General features: G+C 34.5%; 2 protein-coding genes across 5 annotated transcripts; both read right to left on the bottom strand.

The window, feature by feature from the left end:
* Window positions 1–1,095: 1,095 nt before the first annotated feature.
* LOC133796494 (uncharacterized) lies at window positions 1,096–5,856 on the bottom strand. 2 transcript variants are annotated; one of them, XM_062234027.1, is made up of 5 exons: window positions 5,367–5,856; window positions 3,179–4,477; window positions 2,516–2,578; window positions 1,747–2,442; window positions 1,096–1,619 (listed from the first exon to the last, which is right to left on the bottom strand). In XM_062234027.1, the coding sequence occupies exons 2-5, from the start codon at window positions 4,260–4,262 to the stop codon at window positions 1,405–1,407; spliced, it is 2,058 nt and encodes a 685-aa protein (XP_062090011.1). In that variant the 5' UTR covers window positions 4,263–4,477; window positions 5,367–5,856; the 3' UTR covers window positions 1,096–1,404. The 2 variants fall into 2 exon arrangements, with proteins under 2 accessions (XP_062090011.1, XP_062090010.1); XM_062234026.1 differs by having other exon boundaries at window positions 1,096–1,625; window positions 5,367–5,848.
* A 796-nt stretch (window positions 5,857–6,652) lies between these two features.
* LOC133796496 (uncharacterized) lies at window positions 6,653–16,481 on the bottom strand. 3 transcript variants are annotated; one of them, XM_062234028.1, is made up of 6 exons: window positions 16,098–16,481; window positions 14,249–14,386; window positions 13,495–13,548; window positions 12,877–12,973; window positions 12,529–12,602; window positions 6,653–6,900 (listed from the first exon to the last, which is right to left on the bottom strand). In XM_062234028.1, the coding sequence occupies exons 1-6, from the start codon at window positions 16,332–16,334 to the stop codon at window positions 6,832–6,834; spliced, it is 669 nt and encodes a 222-aa protein (XP_062090012.1). In that variant the 5' UTR covers window positions 16,335–16,481; the 3' UTR covers window positions 6,653–6,831. The 3 variants fall into 3 exon arrangements, with proteins under 3 accessions (XP_062090012.1, XP_062090014.1, XP_062090013.1); XM_062234030.1 differs by having other exon boundaries at window positions 16,164–16,473; XM_062234029.1 differs by lacking the exon at window positions 13,495–13,548 and having other exon boundaries at window positions 16,098–16,475.
* Window positions 16,482–21,407: the final 4,926 nt, after the last annotated feature.

Here is a 21,407-nt window from a genome sequence, read left to right as displayed (position 1 = left end):
ACACTAATACTATTATAAATCATTAATAATTTATGGTTGATATAAACCAGTAATTTGTAGTTGATTTTAATCTAAAAAAACAAACATAAAATACGTATTAATTTATAAACTACTATCACACAGTATTTTAATAGCAAAGTAAAGGTGAATGCCTAACAAACTATATATGCAATTTTTATGGTCTTCTTCTCTTCAATGTCATAAAAATAAATATAAAATCTTGCTACCACAAACTATTTAATAGCCTAGCCAACTTTTTTAATATTTTATGGTCTTCAATGCAAGTTTTCTTTAAAATATATAATTAATTCCCATTGTTTTCTTTGTACTTCACAAAAGTTGGAGGCCATAAAATATTTATTCAACTAAAATAAATGAGCTTATATGAAAATGATATTAGAAACAAAAATATGGTCGACCATAAATGAAATTTCAATTCTCTAAATAAATAAACCTTCTTTCCAGTGTTTAACCATATTAGGAGTTTGATCTAAGCCCAGTTATTCATTTACACTTAATAATCATTTGTGGAAGCAAGAAGTTCAATCAGTATAATTAAATTATCATAATAAAACTCAACATCTATTGATAATTCACTCACACATGATATATCAGCACTTACCTGAAGCATTGGCTCAATTGATATAATTGCAAAGTGCAAACTGCTAAGATTGAGGAACATGATTTATGCCAAGGCATTTTAATTCAAATAAGAAAACTATTGCAAGTGCCTATGATTTTTTCTGTAAAATGTTTGATTAGAATAAATTAGGAAAAAAATACATCAAGTGCAATTTTTTTTAATTTAAAAATAATTTTGTGTGTATTAGATGTATATACGTTGGATTTATGCAAGGTAAATGTTGGTGAGATTATATTTCTTTAATAAAATAAACCGGAATTTTTAAAGAAAAAGAAAATTTCAAAGACCATAAAAAACTTGTAAAAATATTAATAAAAATACTCATTTTTGAAAAAATCTCAATAAATTATTAGTAGTTGAAAGTGTTGGTTTAGCTTCAATGAATGGAGATGCTGTACTGACCATTGAATGAATGTAGAAATAATGGCACCAATATCAAATGAAAACTGAAATAGTAGAAACAAAGTGAAATTTGATAAATTGTTTACTATAAACCACAATAAAGTGGGTCAGAAGTCCAGCTTAACAAAAATGTGTATAAACTACCACTTTGTACTTTTTTCAGTACCCCCAAGTAATAATAATGATTGCTTTGTCAACCATATATACTTACAGTTGAGAATTTCATCTATATAGTTAATTTAATGCAGCATATGCAGATTTTCTAAAAACAATTCCAGGCTCTGCTTACTTTGTCTACTACTCTGGACTAAACTTACAAAATTTGGAGACAATCATATTCTGTGTTCAAGAAAATGGATTCAACTCTCTCTCTTGGAGCAGTGAATGCATGGAGGATTGGTAGCTTGGTCAGGAGGGGTGTTGAGTTGAAGGCAGTGATCATGAAAAGTGTGGCCACATGGTAGAATAGCAGAGGGCACCAGAAGATTTGACCGGAAAACAGAGCCGTCTGCTGATAATGAAAGATCCCTTTTGCATATAAAACACTTGTGCCCAATTCGTTTAGAAGTCTCATCTGGATCTGTAGAAACAAAAAAGAATATTATCACTTCTAACCATAACTGCTTGCAGTTTATTCATAGGAATTCTGTATGAAGTAGTAAAAGGTGTTAAAAATAAGAAAAAAAAAACCTCAGAAATACCTTGCCAATTTATATGCTCAATTTGCTGTACAGGCATAGAAGTCCTGAGCGGGGAAGTTCTTGGTGAACGACGTCTAGTATTCTGAGTCCGACGTAGTATATTTGGAGGGGCCAATGCCTGTTTGAGAAGTTGTGGAGCAGTCCGTGGCTGTGAGACAATTTGTGAAGCATTCTGTGGCTGCGAGAGAATTTGTGGAGCAGTCTGTAGCTGTGAGAGAAATTGTGTAGCGATCTGTGATTGTGAGATAAATTGTGTACCAGTCTCTGGCTGTGGTGGTATTGGTGAAGCAGCCCATGACTGTAGACGAGATGGAGTTGTTACAGGCAATGAAAAGGATGAGAGGAACGGAGTGGTCTGTGGCTGTTGGAGAAATTGTGGAGCAGCCCATGGCTGTGAAAATTGAGAAGCAGTTTGGGGCAGGGGTGGAAATATAGTGTTATTAGCTTGATACAGGGAAGAACGCTCATCATGGGCTTGGGCAGTGTGAAAACCAAAGCCCGACGAATTTGGTGGTGGCTGGGCTGGAGCCAGGATAGTTGGACCAACATAATATTTTCTCATATTTTCGTGTTGACTATGATTAATAGTTTGAGAAGACTGCATTGCATCACTTTTAAGGGGGGGTCGAGTGGAAACACTACAAGCCTGAGAAATGCTATTGATATTTGTCACTGAAAAGTTTGAAATACCGTGTCCTGGAAAAACAGGAAAGTCGTGAGAATAAGACCGTGAATTTGTAAGATTATTGAAGTTTTAAGTAGTAACTACCAGTTGCATTGAGGGTTCTAGACAACTGCAGGGGACCGGTGACTTGAGGTTCACACAAACCACCTGCAACATCCAAATGCATTACAAAGCCATCAATGCAACCAATAAGATGACTTGCTCAGATGTCCGAGCAGCAGCCAAAGTCAGTCTCTTATTACTTATTTTCATTCATTTCAACGTCCTCGCAAGTAAGTCTACCTTGAGCATGATTACAACAAATAAAAATATATGCAGATGATGATTGAGTAAGACAGAGTTTAGACCACATAATTGCATTTTGAAACGTATATAGCAAGTATAAGAGATTATGAAGCAAAACCAAATGCAGCATAAAAGATATATACCATTTTTAAAATACTTTGACTTTTTGTTGGAATTTTGAGTGTTTAGTAAAATTACTTGGTTTTTAGAAGTCGTAGTAAGGAGCAAAGGCACCTAACTGAACATAACATATACAAAAGAACTACAATCACCATTTTAAAGAAAACTGCACAAAAGAACTTAATTTTTGTTCAAAAAGTAACTAAAATACTTGAGTAGCAAAGTGAAACTGGTGTAAAAGCTAAAAGCTTATTTTAGTCTCAAACTTTTTATATCCATAGTGTCATATACTCAAAGAAATGGAATCAATTTTAAAAAAAAAAATAGATGCTGATTTGTTACCTGTCACAATCCCTGTTTTATGAGGCCAAAGAGTCTCCGTATAAAAATTCTGTGATTGACCTGTTGCTGGTTGAGTAGGAGTCCTCCTCAAATTAGATACTGATGGAAAGCCAGTTTCCCTGCCCTGTCTAGAGTCAGGCAGCCCAAGTTGATTGCTTCTAGCTATTGAAGATATAGATGAGTGACCTTGATAATCATAATTGAAGTTAATGGCTCCCAATCTTGCATTCTCCCTTGTAGGTCCAGGATCACCTTGAGGTGTCTCTAAAACATATTGTGGGTTGGAACGAAACCTTGACCTAACTCCAGAAACAACCCTTTGGTCATTGCCAAAAAGCCCAAGTTCAGTGCTTCTAGGTATTGAAGATATAGCTGAGAGACCTTGATAATCATAATTGAAGTTAATACCTTCCAATACCGCATTCTCCCTTCTAGGTACAGGATCAAACTCACGCCACTGATCATCTTGAGGTGTTTCTGCAATATAATATGTGTTGGAAAGAGACCCCGAACTAACACCAGACGAAACCCTTTGGTCATTGCCAGGCAAATCGAGTTGAATGCTTCTAGCTATTGAAGATATAGCTGAGTGACCTTGATATAACTGATTGACAGGATCAAAGTCCTGCCACTGATCATTTTGAGATGTTTGTGCAGTGAAATTCGGGTTGGAAAGAAACCTTGAATCAACACCAGACATAACCCTTGCGCCATTGCCAAGAAAAGTCTGACCATCCACAACACTTCGAGAATCAGAAAATCTACCAGCCATGTTGAAACTAGGATATAAATAATTTCCGACACTTAGAATGTTAGAAGTGTTTGATTGAGGAGACATCATTGGAGTACCTTCAACTCCAGAAATATTACATCTAGACATGGTGTCTGCAGTACCCCCAATTCCAAGGGTCAGGAAAGATCCATCAAGTTCTTGTGGATAGTTGGATTGAAGTTGATGCACACCGGTCATGAAATTATTATTAATTTTTGTTTCAAAAGGGAATGAAAGATTCCTGAAATATTCGTTGTGATTATTCATGAGATAAAAACATGCTCCATTATCAGAAAAGTCAAAACCAATCATAGGCCTTCCCTGGGTGCGGTGTGATTAAGGAGTCGCTTGCATATTTCCGTGAGACTGAGACATATTATTAGCTCCACCAGTATTATAGTTCCCAAAAGTACTAGCAGATTCAATCGTAGCAGAGAACCCAAAATCATTCAGGTTTTGGTAGAAGAGTAGATCCTGAAGGTTTGTATTTATTCTCGGAATCTTCATTCTCCATTGTTCAATTTATTCTGAAATGAAATGAGTCAAAAAGATTATTAACAAATTCATTTTTAGTAGATGTTTTTACAAGAATTGATATGACAAATAGAAAAATGAATAATCAATAGTTATTTATGATCTTTGTAAATATCATAATATAGCGACATACTCAAGGCAGTAAAATTCAAACTAATAAAGTAACGCACAGTGAATTATTTATTAGCCATTCTTATCTAGACTACACAATCCCCAAAAAAGAAGTCATGTTCATAAGCTAAAACCCACTATCTTCTATCATATCAAAAAAAAAAAAAAAGATACTAACCAAGATGTTAAAATGCATATAGATATGGATGAAAACTTGAGAAAGATGATTCATATAGTGAAACCTATCGGTCATCACAGACGCGCCCACACCACAAAATCCATCAACTCTATATCCCACAATAAATCACAAAACCCACAAAACAAGATTAATGAAAACACGAAATTCATAACCCAAAACTACAAAATCATCCATACCCAAAAGCATAGCTTCCTTTCAAGAACTCAAAGCCAAAACGATGAAACAAACAACACCCAAGCTCAGTCATATAATTAAAAACACACATCAAGAACCCAAAATCTCAAAGAATCCAAGCATAGAAAAATCACAAGTTTATAACTTACACCTCAGAACCATCCAAATGTGAACAAAAAGCACGATTTTTTTTTATTTAGTATGATAAAAAAAATACAAAAAAAAAGAAGGAAGGTGACATGACAAAGAAAAACCCATGATCAAAATGATCAAAAGACGAAATTGCATGAGAATTTCATTATGAAAAACCAATCCATTCATAACAAGAACATTTTTTAACATAAATTGTGGCCAAAACCAGAAAAGAAAAAAGTGAAATGAAACTGAAATAGTCTTACCAGTTACAAGTGCTGAGCCAGAGAGAGAGATTGGGGGGTTTTGGCGCTTGTAGGTTCTGTCATAGATTTTAAAGGGTTTGGTGTGGGGTCGACATGACTTGGAGCAAGATGACATGTGTTAGCTCCCTGATCGCTTGGTTAAGCGAGCTTTCGGATGACGTGTCATTGTAGCACTGGCATTGAGTTCTAAAAGGAAAGACGTTTGTAGCTAGTGACCAATGATCACACCCCACGTCACCAAATGAGAATGGCCTATCTGTTATTATGCTAACTTTTAAGCTGAAATGACACAAATGCCCTTTAAGTTTTCATTATTATCGCCACCTACGGAAAACTTTCAAGTAATAATATCAAAATCAATTGCCCAAAAAAATACCAATCTAACTCAGAACTCAAAAGTGTCTTGACCATTCGCTCAAAAAGGAAAAACATTAAAGATTGGATTCTTGTTTTTTTTTTTTTTTTTTGGTAAAGAGAGATTAGAGAAAGTGAATATTTATAGAAATATTTATAGATGATAGGGCAGATTAATTAGTTATGTATTCATGCATTACAATTGGATTTTTTTTGGGATAGAAAATGATTTTTATTTTTTTAGATTCTTTATATTTATTAACGGAAGAATTTTGTTGTAACCTAACAACAAATTATTTAAAAGTAGAATATGGTGCATGATAAAAAACTCTTATAAATTATTGAATATACCCATACTATATCCACACTTACTTTCCGAGGTATATTTTTCTCAAACACTATACATTACCAAATAACTTTGTAACTATGAGGTTTCAAGTAGAAGTATCACTCATTATAGAGATCTAGAAAGTGCTACAAAATAACTTCTACAAGAATAATTGATTGATGCATTTTTCAGTTTTAGTTTATCAAACTGAACAAAAATATAAGAAACTGTAGTAGGCATTTGTTGTAAAGATATATGCACTATTTTTTATTTTTACAATATTTGAGAATTAAAAAATTATAATAATTGTTACGTAAGTGCTCAAAATAAACTCCATCCTCAAACCTTGTATGAACAAACCACATGCCCGATCGTTTAAGACACTCCCCATGTACACTATAAGTATGTTTTATTTTATTTATTTTTGCTTTAATAATAGAGAATGTAATAATATTGCTTCTAGATTTTTAATAATGTAATAATATTGCTTCTAGATTCTTAATTTCTTATAGTTAAGGGAGAAGATTTTTGAACTACACACTTTCAATCTGTACAGCTTTAGCATTTGAATATTTCTACTAATGACCAAAAAATTAGAAAAGAAAAAAAAAAGAGGCTGGTGCCAAAAATCCTTAAGAAAAAATAATAACAATTCTAACAATTAGAGAGTAAAACGTGAGAATTAGCATGTAAAACTGGTTGTACAGGTGAATATTTTCATAAAATATGTGAAATAGACCCAGAAACTAACATGATGATTCAAACATTCAATTTTTGACCATACTAGGCCTCCATCCCAGCATTTTCGGTTGAAGCTCTAGACAACTTCATGCGTGTAACCAAAGCTGATGCCTGAAATTGTGGTGTACATTAATTCAAAGATATGATTTGGTATCCAGAGCTACCAAATTTTGATCCAAATAAATAAGAAAATAATGATTCTGCATTTTTCTGCTGAGGTTAAAAGTTCACACAAATGAAAGTCCGATATTACTATCTTACAATGCAGCAAATACTCGATTATAACTCTCCTAATTTAGAACAGCTGATGGAGTCTAAAGATAATCTTCTAATAGACTACCCGGCTATGAAGAAGTGCATAGATTACAAGATATTTTATTTAAGAATACATATGATTATGAGAAAAAACATGAACATTCAATTGGATTTCATGATTTTAAAAATCTGAGACGTAGAATCGTGAAATTCTGAGAAAAATAAACAAGAGTCCTAAGTGTAAGTAAGAGAAGCATAACCTATTGATATTGAATGCAACTGCAAATGAAAAAAGAAAAGAAAACTGGGCACAATAGTTATTAAAGGCTACATATTTTTAGTTATCTTAAGCCTCTGTTTACTGGTCCTTTATTTCAATTTTCTGTATATTCAGTTTGTAAGTTTGTTATTTAACAACTTAGTTGGATAATCTGTATTGGTTGTTACAATTAGTTGGGTTAGTTATCAGTTTGGGTTAATTAGCTTCGGCTATTTATACAGCCTTGTAAACCAGTTTCATTTCATCTGATTTGAATAATAAAACATTTCTCAATTCTTCAATCTCTTTCTTGTTTCTTGATATGGTATCAGAGAGGAAAGAAAGCTTTCCCGTTTGATTCTGTTTCTTCTTTTTCCGACCTGTCTTTCTTCTCTAGACACAGTTGCGCCGATCTCACCTTCCGCACTTCATTGTTCTACTTCCTCCGATCCTCCTCTTCTCGCAGTTCTTCTACTAGGTTGCGATGTCCTCCGACGATCGAGAGCGCGAAACCCAGACCCATTCGTCAATCCCGACTGCCATTGACGAACCTCAGATCTCTTCTACTCGAACCGATCCTCACATGCCAGTTCTGGGATCCAGAAGTCCTATTGAAGACCCAGCAAACCCATATTACCTCCATCACGGTGACAACCCCGGCAACACTCTTGTCTCTCAGCTTCTCACTGGGCAGGATAACTACATCACATGGAGCAGGGCTATGCAGCTGGCGATTTCAGTAAAGAACAAGCTTGGATTTCTAGACGGTTCAATTTCTAAACCTTCTCCTTCTGATTCAATTCTTTACAATGCCTGGCTAAGAAATAATAACATAGTTATATCGTGGATTTTGAACTCTGTTTCCAAAGAAATCTCATCTAGCATTCTTTATGATGAATCTGCTTCTGCAATATGGAATGACCTTAAAACTCGTTTTCATCAAAGAAATGGTCCATATATTTTCAATCTTAGGAGAGATCTCATGAACCTTAAACAAGACAACCAATCTATTAGCCTGTATTTCACTAAACTCAAAACAATTTGGGAGGAATTGAATACCTATAGACCCTCATGTACGTGCAATGGTTGTACCTGTGGTGGAGTCAAGAAACTCCAAGACCACTATCACATGGAATACATCATTTCTTTCCTTATGGGTCTCTCTGATTCATATTCCCCAATCCGTGGTCACATTCTGCTTATGGACCCTTTGCCCGAAATTAGCCGTGTTTTTCACCTAGTGACTCAAGAAGAAAATCAAAGGTCCTCAGCTTCCCTCAACAATGATTCCACACCTGCTATGGCCTTTGCATTCCACGGTGATAGACCCAATACTCAGAAAAATGACATCCAGCCCACATGCACTCATTTCCCTAAACAGAATAGATCGTTCTGTACCCACTGTAATGTCTTAGGACATACAGTTGAAAAATGTTTTAAAATCCATGGATATCCTCCTGGTTATATCAAAAACAGCAAGCCTAAGGATGTTAGTACAAATCATGTTCAAGCCAGTGACGAAGGGAATTGTAACACAGATGATTGTCATACCACACTACCCCAGTTGACAACCTTGCAGTATCAACAGCTCCTCAATTTACTTGCCTCCCAACAATCTGGTATGACATCTTCAGAACCTAGCACCTCGACAGGTAATGCAGGTATCGTTCTATCTCACTTTTCTAATTTGCCTTTGACTGATTCTTGGATCATTGACTCTGGCGCAACCAGACACATCTGTTCTAATATCAAGTTATTCCAATGTATATGTAAGATACCCCACACCAAGCTTATTTTACCAAATAATGACCATCTCTTTGTTCATCAATGTGGTACTGTTCGAATTAATAAAGACATTATTCTAAATGATGTTTTATATGCACCAAACTTCAAGTATAATATTATCTCAGTAAGCTATTTGTCTCAGCAAGCCTCTGTTTCCATTATTTTTAACTCAGCTTTTTTTACAATCCAGGACAATGCCACCAGGAAGATGATTGGCAGAGGCCGAACCACTAATGACCTTTATATTCTAGACACCACACCAGCTCTTCCTCACATTGGCAATGTCACTGCTGAGACATGGCATTCAAGGCTAGGACACCTTTCCCATACACGATTATCCCTACTTAAAGATGTCTTGCATTGTAAACCTTCTTCTTTACACAATATTCCTTGCTATGTTTGTCCTTTGGCTAAACAAAGGAAACTCCCTTTTCCTAATAATAATACTTTTTCTGAAAACATTTTTGATCTTATTCATTGTGACATTTGGGGGCCATATCACATTGCATCACACTCTAATCACAAATATTTTTTGACTCTTGTTGATGATCATTCCAGATTTACCTGGATTTATTTACTTCACCATAAATCTGATGCACTTGTGATTATACCTCAATTTCTTGCTTACATCCAAAATCAATTTGGCTGTATTTTTCGCAAATTCCGATCTGATAATGCACCAGAGTTAGTTTTTAAAAATCTGTTTGCTAAACATGGTATTTTACATGATTTCTCTTGCGTTGAAACACCACAACAAAATGCTGTGGCTGAAAGAAAACACCAGCATCTATTAAATGTGGCTCGGGCATTATTTTTTCAGGCTAAAACCCCTCTTAAATTCTGGACTGAGTGTATTTTAACGGCTACATATTTGATAAATAGGATTCCAACACCTATTTTACACAATAAGTCTCCATACGAATTGCTGTTTAATAAAACACCTCAGTATGATCACTTGCGCACATTTGGATGCCTTGTTTTTGCCACTACTTTAACTGCACACAGGACTAAATTCTCACCTCGAGCACGACCCTGCGTTCTCATGGGATTCCCAAATGGTGTCAAAGGTTATCGTCTTTATGACCTGAATAGTAATCAGTTTTTTAACTCACGTAATGTTGTATTCCATGAGAATGTATTTCCTTTTCACAATCTGAACAGAGAACAAACTTCTACTGATCCTTTTTCACATATTGTGCTTCCAAATCATATTGTTACTCATACTAATGTATCTGATTATTCCCCAGAAGATATTTGTACTCCTCTTACTGAATCACAGGTACAAGAGACTATTCCTGCAGTAGATGAAGCACAAGAATCGGTTCCTGTCAATGATTCTGAACAGCAGGAACCTCCCTCCATTGTTCCACGCAGATCTACTAGAATTTCAAGACCTCCCAGCCATTTAAAAGACTTTGAATGCTACTCAGCATTACAGGATTTATCCTCTACTCCACACTCCATCAATAAGTTTATTTCTTATTCCACTCTTTCGGACACTCACAAAGCTTTTGTTCTTGCAGTTTCCTCTAACAAAGAACCTCCAAACTATCAACATGCCATTCAGAATGAACATTGGACCAATGCCATGCAGAATGAACTCCAAGCTCTCATGACAAATAGAACATGGTCCATTGTCCCTTTTCCACCCAACAAACATGCCATAGGATGTCGTTGGGTATACAAAATTAAATACAACAGTGATGGCACTATTGAACGGTACAAAGCCCGTCTTGTTGCTCAAGGGTACACGCAACAAGAAGGGCTTGATTTCTTTGACACTTTTTCCCCCGTTGCTAAAATGGTTACCTTTAAATTATTATTAGCTGTTTCTTCTATTAATAATTGGCATACTTTACAGATAGATATTAATAATGCTTTCCTAAACGGGGACCTCAATGAAGAGGTCTACATGACCCTACCAAAGGGACTAACACTCCCTTCTTCTATTTCTACAGATTCTAACCTTGTTTGCAGATTACACAAGTCCATATATGGTCTTAGACAGTCATCCAGACAGTGGTACAAGAAACTTTCTGATGCTCTCTTACGAGAAGGATTTCATCAATCTCAAGCTGACTACACCCTATTCACAAGAGGATCAAAGGACACATTCATTGCTCTGTTAGTTTATGTCGACGACATAATAATAGCAGGCCCCACCATCTCCATTTTACATGAACTTCAATCTTCTCTGCATCAACAATTTAAACTCAAGGCCCTTGGTAACCTCAAGTACTTCCTCGGTTTTGAACTAGCACGAGCTTCAGATGGTATTTTCATATCTCAGCGCAAGTACACTCTTGAACTACTGGAAGACACTGGTTTCTTAGGCAGCAAACCCAGCAAGACTCCTATGGATCCTAAGCTACGCCTAGACAATGACAACGGAGAACCAGTAGAAAATCCTTCTGCCTACAGACAATTAGTTGGCCGCTTACTATATTTGACACATTCTAGACCGGACATCACATTTGCTGTCAACAATCTTAGTCAATTCATGGCTTCTCCCCGAACCACCCATTTACAAGCTGCCCACCACTTGCTACGCTATCTCAAAGGCAATCCTGGACAAGGACTTCTCTATTCATCAAGATCAAGTTTGAACTTGAGGGGATTCTCTGACTCAGATTGGGCGGCCTGTCCTATCTCCCGCAGATCAATAACTGGTTTCTGCATATTTTTAGGCGACTCTCTCATTTCTTGGCGCACCAAAAAGCAGCCAACCATATCCAAAAGTTCAGCTGAAGTTGAGTACAGAGCATTAGCAGCCACAACCAGTGAGATAACGTGGATTAGATACCTACTTCTCGCTCTTCAAATTCCACAAACAACCCCCTCATTCATCTACTGTGACAACCAATCCGCCATCCACATCGCCAACAACCCCACTTTCCATGAACGCACAAAGCACATAGAACTTGACTGTCATTTTGTCAGGGACAAAATCAACAACTCTACAGTCAGACTTGCTCATGTCCCCACTCCAGTTGGCAGATGCATTCACAAAGCCTCTAACATCTCCTGTCCTCCTATCACATATCAGCAAGATGAGTGTATACAACATCTACACTCCATCTTGAAGGGGGGTATTAAAGGCTACATATTTTTAGTTATCTTAAGCCTCTGTTTACTGGTCCTTTATTTCAGTTTTCTGTATATTCAGTTTGTAAGTTTGTTATTTAACAACTTAGTTGGATAATCTGTATTGGTTGTTACAATTAGTTGGGTTAGTTATCAGTTTGGGTTAATTAGCTTCGGCTTTTTATACAGCCTTGTAAACCAGTTTCATTTTATCTGATTTGAATAATAAAACATTTCTCAATTCTTCAATCTCTTTCTTGTTTCTTGATAATAGTCTAAATACAAACATGACAATGCCAATTTTAAGGTACATTAAGACTAATATATGGAAATGCTTCAGAAAACTATAAGAGTACCTCTTGCAGAATGAAATTTGCATGTTTGGATCCATTGTAAAGAATATACCACATCAACACCACTAAGATAGTATCTGTCAAACTTTAAGGAAAATACAACAACAACAACAACTCAGGAGTTTCAAAGATTTGAGTAACAACACATTCAATGGTTTTTGTACTAGACAATACACACTCGTGAGAACTTTTATATATGAATATATACAAGGCATAATGACTCCAAAGATTTGACAAGCTAAAACCTAGTACTGAACTGCATTCATTATATATATGTATGTAATCCAAGTTTACTAGACACGTGACAATAGATCAAATTATAAGAGGGAAAACAACGAATAAAAAGGATACTGAAAAGACAACGCTCCCACCAATCTAACATATACAGCCCAAAAGTAACATTGTAAAGATAGATTTTACGCTGAACCCAGTTCATTGCTTTCACAACCTGCAAACAAATTAATATAGATCACAAAATTAAACTAAATCCAACAAAAATAAAAAATCAATTCTAACACTCAAAGCCTTTGAAGATAGCCCATAACTGCTCAATTAGGTAGCGGTTCATATATTCTTGTATCAGGCAGACCTTAGGAGAGATTAGGCAGGTTGGGTTATTTAAAACTAATGACTGTTGTCAAAAAATCCATTAATTCTAATAGCGTTTTTCGAACATAACAATATATTATAATTTCTTAAAAACATATAACATATCTTAAAATAGATATCAATTTTATAGACATTCTATCAAATAGAAGTCTCACAACAGAAGTTTTCATAATAAATAATACATGTCATACAAAAGTTTAGTTCAATGCGGTGCTGTTTGTAATGAGAAAGATCTACCATTACCATATTTACATTCTTTCTCACCCTGTGATAGTTTTAATGCAAATATTGCAGCTTTTATATGTATAAATGCTCAACCATAAACATAATAATGAAGTTAAACTATTCGGATTAACATACTACAAAGTTGAGCTCCAGAACAGGTGCTAATGGTACTGCAGACCTCGAATAATACTGCAAGCTCAAGATTTTATAGCATTAGCACCACAAACTTATCATTAGTACAAAAGACACATTCAGTCAAAAAATCATTGACATCTTAAGCATAATAACACTTTTAACATTCTTCCCAGTTATCACAAATGCAAATAATCAAAGACAAACTATTCCCTCTCAAAATCCATAAATTTTGCCCATCAAAACAGATTATTCTAAGAAGCCAGTACTCAAAACCTTCAAAATTTTCCAACTACTGGCTACATGATCCGCAATATTCAATTTTTAAAGACTGACAAAACATAAGGTGCATCACGTTTAGAAACTAAGAAAGCCAGATTAATATGTCAAGATCTTACGAACTAAAAACTAAAACTTCCTGAATAAAGTAAACAATGCAGAATAAACAAATTAGAAACTAACGGATCTACTAAATCAAAGACCACTTAGAGTTATTGATACATACAAAATTATGCTTTTCATATTCCATTTTCTCAATAAGATATTAGTTTAACATATATATGTGTGCGTATAATATAATTAAGAAAAAAAAACCATAAAATCTATATTTCAAATGGCGCAGAGTTGCGACAAGAACCATGAAATTAAAGGTAATTTGAATAAGAGTGAAAACAAAATTGAAGCAAAGAGAATTATAGCAGCATAAGAATCAGATCCCATCAAAAGGAATAGATCTCCATCAGAGAGAGATGTGTACCTGAGGGCAAGAGGCTTTGGGGAGCGACGAACGAAGACGAAGGTGAATGAAATTGGTACTGCCCGACTTCGTAGATTGAGTTATGCGTCCCGCTTGAAGCTTCAACACGATCCAGATTGCAATTTGTGGTAGGTCCACCTGTCAAGCTTCCGCCACATGGCACGTTATTAAAAGAAAGAGAAATGCTATATATCACGGTGTAATTTTATCCCGACCCAGTACTTTTTTTCTATTTTTAACTGCACATGGTTATAGTACAGGGACTGAGTTTAATTTTAATAATAGGAACAAAAAAAAACAAAAGGAGTGCCACTATTTTTCTTTCTTCTCGGTTACTATGCTTATAGACAATATATATATATATAGATGACAATTCTTTTATTCTTTAAACTCTATCGGTAAGGCTCTCAGTGTTTCTCGACCCGTGAACAGTTTTCGGCGCGATTTTTTTTATGACCGTGTATATTGTAGCTATTTAGAGCATTCTGCAAATTTTCAGAAAATTCCGAATAGTTTACAAGACCGAAAACTAGGTTCAAACATGCTGTTTTCCACGTGCATAAAAAAAATTAGTCACGCGTGCAACATGTTTGAACTTAGTTTTCTGTACTGTAAACTATTCGGAATTTTCTGAAAATTTGCAGAATGCTCTAAATAGCTACAATATACACGGTCATAAAAAAAAATCGCGCCGAAAACTGTTCACGGGTCGAGAAATATTGAGAGCCCTACCAATAGGGTTTAAAATATAAAAGAATTGTCGTGTATATATATATTGTGTATAAGCATAGTAGTAAGAGATAAAGGAACCGAGAAGAAAGAAAAAAAGTGGCACTCCTTTTGTTCGTTTTTTGTTCCTATTATTAAAATTAAACTCAGTCATGTAGTATAACCATGTGCAATTAAAAATAGAAAAAAAGTACAGCCACGTTGCTCGGGGTAAAATTCCACCGTGAAATATAGCATTTCTCAGAAAATCTCATAAAGAGAATAGAAGTGCTATATAACACGGTGGAATTTTATCCCGAGTCACGTGGCTGTACTTTTTTTCTATTTTTAATTGCACATGGTTATACTACAGGATTGAGTTTAATTTGAATAATAGGAAAAAAAAAAAACAAACAAAAGGAGTGCCACTTTTTTTCCTATTCTCTGTTCCTTTATCTGTTACTACTATGCTTATAGACAATATATATATATATATATAATGAAACTTTTGCAGAACATAGTTAGCAAGAACACCCACATATAAAAGAAGATTAAAAAGCTAAAAAAAAATTAATCTGAAGAGATCCACTAGTTGCAATAAATTGATTATTTATCCAACAGCACATTTTCAATCTCATTTTCTCATATGAAACTAATTAAACGACCAATAACACAGTTTATATATATATATATATTTTAAAAGATAAATGAAATTTCCATTCATTGGTAAGAAAGACCAAAGTCCTTTTACAGGTCAGAAATACTCAAGGAGTAAATACTAGTCTCCCAAAGGAGATGACCCACTACAACTTAGGCTAACCAAGGCTTTACAAAGTTTATAAACTCTAAAATTACAAAATTCATAAACTCCAAATAAGAGAAAACTAATTAGAGATATATGTCTACTAAAAATTAATAAAGTACTGGCCCTTGAGCCTCCTGGTAGTGTAGATTATCTTAGCTTCATTTTGTATAAGAGTTTTGACATATTACCATTAACAGTGGCAAAAGCCGTGAAGCCTTCAACGAATTAAGACAGAATAAACAAACAAACACCAATATTAGCAGCCTAATAAACGAAAATGCAGACAAAACAGAGAGTAAAAAAGGCCCAAATACAAATTAGGGAGGACCATGATACCATGGCCATCACTACCACCAGCCAGTCACTTCCATGAGCCCCCGACTCTCTTAGTCTGCAACTCACCAAAAATCGTTTGTCTAAACCATCCACCCATCTGACGGCACCAGAGGGGACAACGCCCTTGAAGTACAACACAAAATAGATGGGAAGACGAAGAAGATGAAGTCTCTCGGCCAATCCCGCACCGATCTTCCCCATACCCTTCGAGTGAGAGAAACTTCGAGCTGGATCCATCAATGTGTTCGATCATCGCCGCTCCACCCAAGCAAAACAAAAGCGTTGTCGTACGAAAAGCTCCAATGTCGATATGTACACAAAGACCGCTCTCTCTACCGATGTCCGATTGGTGGGCCGAAGAATACTCCGATGGCTCAGCCGAGAAGAGTAAACCACGCCGTCAATAGTTATCACACACAGATGCATGAGACATTAAGACTCCATGATAGAGTAATCTATGGTGGCCTGAGAAAAAAATAAAACTATTTAAATAAATAAATTGTGAATTTTTTGCGACTAATGGATCTCTTCGTAATAAATTTTTTAGCTTTATAATCTAAATGTGATTTGAGATTTTTTTCAAAAATATAATTATACATAATGTGCAATATCCACGTATTGCTCACTTTTATTATAAAATTTATTAATTATTTTTATTAAATTTATATTAATGTCATATAAATTTTAAATAAATATCGTATTTTAATTAAATAATTTATTTATTTATGTTTTGTTGTAGTTTTTGAATTTAGGAGTAACAACAAGAGATTATATATTATATGTTTAATGTAATATTAAATATTATACGTTGATTTTAAATTTAAGTTTCCACCTAGTTTTAAAAAAAAAAAATTTGTTGTTAATTCACAGTAGATTATATTATATGTTTAATATGATATTATTCTAATAAGTGAGTTTAAGTTTATTTATATTTTATTTAAGTTATAAAATGTATGATTTTATTATTTTTAAATAGTTATTATTGTAAAATATCTCAAAAATATGATATTTTAATTTGTTTAATTATTTATTATTTTAAAATAATTATTATTGTAAAATATCTCAAAAATATTATATTTTAATTTGTTTAATTATTTATTATTTTAAAATAATTATTATGGTAAAATATCTCAAAAATATCATATTTTTTTTTTTAAATTATTTATTTTATTTTATTTAAGTTTAATTGTTTACAAATTACCGTTAAATATAAGAATATTCTGTTAAATATAAGAATATTCTGTTAAAATTAACATTAAAAAAATAAAAAACCGTTAAAACTAAGAATTTCCGTTATCTACACATTTATTATATAGAAGATATATATATATATATATATAGGAGAATTCTCCTATAGGAGCTTCATTTTAAGCCCTACCGGTAGGGATCTCAGTGTTCTCAACCCATGAATAGTTTTCGGCGCGATTTTCTTTTATGACCGTGTATATTGTAGCTATTTAGAGTATCCTGCAGATTTTCAGAAAATTCTGAATAGTTTACAGTACCGAAAATTAGGTTCAAACATGTTGCACTCGTGACTAATTTTTTTTTATGCGAGTGGAAAACACCATGTTTGAACCTAGTTTTCAGTACTGTAAACTATTCAGAATTTTCTGAAAATTTGCAGGATGCTCTAAATAGCTACAATATACACGGTCATAAAAAAAGGTCGCGCCGAAAACTGTTCACGGGTCGAGAAACATTGAAAGCCCTACTGGTAGGGCTTAAAGTGGAGCCCCTGTAGAAGAATTGTCCTATATATATATATTTTGTGTTTTTTTACTTTTTGTAAAGTTTTATATTTACAAAAATAAGGTATCAATTAAACAACTAAACATGAATTATGTTTTTTTTTTAAATAAAAAAATATATATGCAAACAACTAAACAACAAATAGACAACAACACAACAGCATAACAACTATAAATAAACTTAAACAATTAAAAACTAATATGAAAACAACTATACATAAAATCTAAACAACACAAAAACAACAATAAAACATCAACTAAACATTAATTCACTGCATACTACACACACTACTACAAAAAAGACTCTTTAGGACTAGCATTGCGAGTCTTAAAAAAGCTTTTAGGACTCTGTTGACGCCGTTTTTCGTCAACAGATAAAAGAAGAGCACAAAAACAATGAATGACAATGGCCAAACAAATCAAACACACGGTTTTTTATGTGGTTCAGCAGTTAAATCTGCCTAGTCCACGAGTCTCTGTTATTAATCTTAAGATTATCTCTGAAAAATTCTTTAGCATGAATTCTCCAGAGTTTTCTCTCAAGGATCAGAATTTCGGTCCTTTACAATGGTGCATGGCTTCCCTATTTATAGAGAAGGATGCAGAATACTATCCCACATATTTTGGGTAGTTACTCTTTTGTGAATAAAATATATGGCTTTAAATGCCTATAATCAGATATAAAAAGAAACGTTTTTTGAAGCCCAGGAAACGCATAACTGACCAAATAATATCCCACGATTCTTGGGGATTTACATTAATAAATGAGGATTACATCTCATATTTATAATACTTGTAAATATTCAAGGTGATTATCGCGTATCTCTAAGGCTTTAGCATCCCAGGTCTCACGTCATTGTTTGAGCTAATGACATCTCCCGAGATCACGTGTCTTTCGAGATCGTACGTACATCTAGCTCGAGACCCCCGATCCGAAGTCGTCCCCGAAGATGAGTGTGTTCTCAGAACTACCTTTCGAGATCGAGATCGTTTCGAGCTCATATATTCGAGGTCATATATCGTACTTTGCAGGCTCGATATACAATCCTGGAGCATACTTCAATCCTTACGAGACCATTTGTTGCGAATCCAACTTTCGAGGTCATATTTACCATGGCTCGAAATCTAGGTATAACAGACTCGCAGGGCACGAGTCCTCTATTTGAGAGCCTTAAAAACTGATGTTTTCCAGGACTCGCGTTGCGAGTCCTAAAAAAATATTTTTAGGACTCACAACGCAAGTCCTAAAAACTCTTGTTGAGTGCCTTTAAGTAATTTTGCGAGTCCTAAAAGATCCCGTTGAGTGTTTTTAAATTAAGATTTTAGGACTCGCTTTGCATGCCCTTAAAAGTAATTTTTTTTTTTTAAAATGCAGTTGCAATTTTTATTTTGATTTAAAAAAAATATATATCCCTTTGAGAGTCCAAAATATATTATATATGTTAGATTTCTAAAATTTTCAAAAGAAAATACAACAAAATATTTTTTTATTAATTATTCAAAAATATAATTTCAAAATTTAGTCTACTCGGCTTACAAAATCATATTACATGATAATTTAGACTACAGTCAAATTCTATCATCACCAAATATTAAACAAGAAATGTATACAAAGTTAGTGAAATATATTTTTGATTCTAAAAACTTCAACTACCAATGTTATCTAGTATTGTGCCAAAGAAATGCATCTCAATATAGACCTGCACATTATAAAAAAATTATTTAATTATTAGGTTCATCAAACTTTTCAAAAGTTTGCTTAGAAACAATCAATCCATTGCAAGATGATAATTAATATTAGAATATTGTATTTATAAAAAAAATATACCTTTAGAAAATAAGCATGTCCAAAAGATCAAGGAAATTTGGGATAAGAAATATGTTTCAAGAGAGCTAGCCACACTTGTATTTATTTACAAATTTCAACATTTTTTAATGATTAAATTTTAATCCTCATGCAACTAGAAATAAATTATTAAGAGAAATACAAATTCATTTGAATTAAGACTGAAAAATGATTGTTTTAAACTTAAGAAATAATGTACTAATCAAAAGATCATATCCAATATAAAAGAAATTTAAGTGCAAAACGTTAAAAATAGATGTCAACCTGCGTAATGTCTAGATTTAGTATTAGAGTTTGGAGAGATATTTAGTTACTCACACATATTAATTAACCTATAGACAGTCCACATGCTATGAAGAAATAATTTCAAACCAACATTTAAATCCCAAAGAACTTTGAGTGTCACATCTCTAGAAAACAAAAATACTGCAATTTCATAAAAACTAGTGTTGAAAGTCCTTACCAAAGACAAATTCTAGCTTTTGCCACACTAAGCTATTTTCTATATCAAGCGACAAAACAAGACAGATTTTAGAGAAAGAATCCTAAACAAAAGTGTAACGCCCTGGCTACCCCAGAATAGTTACGGTGAACGGTGGACCGGAAATTTGACTCGTTACCTGAGTCCTTTGGTCAAAAACGTGCTCTAAGTGTAATTAACAGGTTAAGGTACAAAACTAATAAAAAGGAAATGGAGATTTTATTACAAACTGCTCTGCAGAGCTAAACAAAACATTTACAAGTGGTTCTCAGTTCAAAATGGTCATTACAGGTTTAAATTTACAGTCCCGCCGACCTAAGCGGCAAAAATAGGGTAAACCCCCTAGTTCCTCTGAGAACGCCTTGGCCGTGGTGGTCAAGCGGCCGCATATGTACACACCACCACATCAGCTCTCCACTCAAGGCTAGGTGAGCTTTTCTTTCCCTTTACCTGCACCACATAACACCCATGAGCCAAAGCCCAGCAAGAAAACATAACATTTCTCATAAACATTATCAAATGATTATCATTATAATCATACTGAACATAAAGCTTTCAACAAGCGAATGAACAACACATGAATCTAGCGGGAGAGTGGCTGTTAAGTAAGCCACCAGCCTCCAAGCTCTCTTTTCTAGCGGGAGAGTGGCTGTTAGGTAAGCCACTAGCCTCCAAGCTCTGTTTTCATTCATCGACCCTCAGGGTCGGTCAGGCATTAATGCTCCTTGAGTCATTCAATGCTAGCAGTCGATTAGATCTAATCTCCGTTGGCTTGCATGAACCACGCTAAGACCATTCTGACTAATCAGTCAGCGCTATGTGACCAGTGTTCAGTATCACTGCCGAACTTGACTAATCAGTCACAGCTTCACAGCTGGTACTAACACCTTTGCCAATTCTGGGTGACCAGTGTCCGGTATCACTGCCGAACTTGACTATTCAGTCACAGCTTCACAGCTGATACTAACACCTTTGCCAATTCTGTCTGACGATTCAGTGCAACGTGACCAGTGCCCAGTACCACTGCCGAACCTGACTAATCAGTCACAGCTTCACAGTTGATACTAGCACCTTTGCCAAACCTGACTAATTAGTCAGTGCTATGCTCAATTGAACAACATATGATAAGCATTCCATGTTCAATCCATGTCCATATTGCATAACCAACATGCCTCACAAATATCCAAGCATGTCACACTTGGGGTGCAGTTTTCTTACCTTGGGTCTGAGCT

This window comes from Humulus lupulus, chromosome 8, assembly GCF_963169125.1.
Source record: "Humulus lupulus chromosome 8, drHumLupu1.1, whole genome shotgun sequence".
Lineage (NCBI taxonomy): Eukaryota > Viridiplantae > Streptophyta > Magnoliopsida > Rosales > Cannabaceae > Humulus > Humulus lupulus.
The sequence above is the reverse complement of the archived record's forward strand: the minus strand, read 5'-3'. Positions and strand labels throughout refer to the sequence as shown.

Excerpts from the sequence above, each read along its gene's own strand:
- LOC133796494 (XM_062234026.1), bottom strand. The coding sequence starts at position 4,262 with ATGATTGGTTTTGACTTTTCTGATAATGGAGCATGTTTTTATCTCATG. Across the intron at positions 2,443-2,515 it reads TAGAACCCTCAATGCAACTG|GACACGGTATTTCAAACTTT; the intron begins GTAGTTACTACT and ends CTGTTTTTCCAG. Across the intron at positions 1,626-1,746 it reads TGAGCATATAAATTGGCAAG|ATCCAGATGAGACTTCTAAA; the intron begins GTATTTCTGAGG and ends TTGTTTCTACAG.
- LOC133796496 (XM_062234028.1), bottom strand. The coding sequence starts at position 16,334 with ATGGATCCAGCTCGAAGTTTCTCTCACTCGAAGGGTATGGGGAAGATC. Across the intron at positions 13,549-14,248 it reads CCAAAGCCTCTTGCCCTCAG|TATTATTCGAGGTCTGCAGT; the intron begins GTACACATCTCT and ends TTGAGCTTGCAG. Across the intron at positions 6,901-12,528 it reads CAAATTTCATTCTGCAAGAG|GCATCAGCTTTGGTTACACG; the intron begins GTACTCTTATAG and ends CCACAATTTCAG.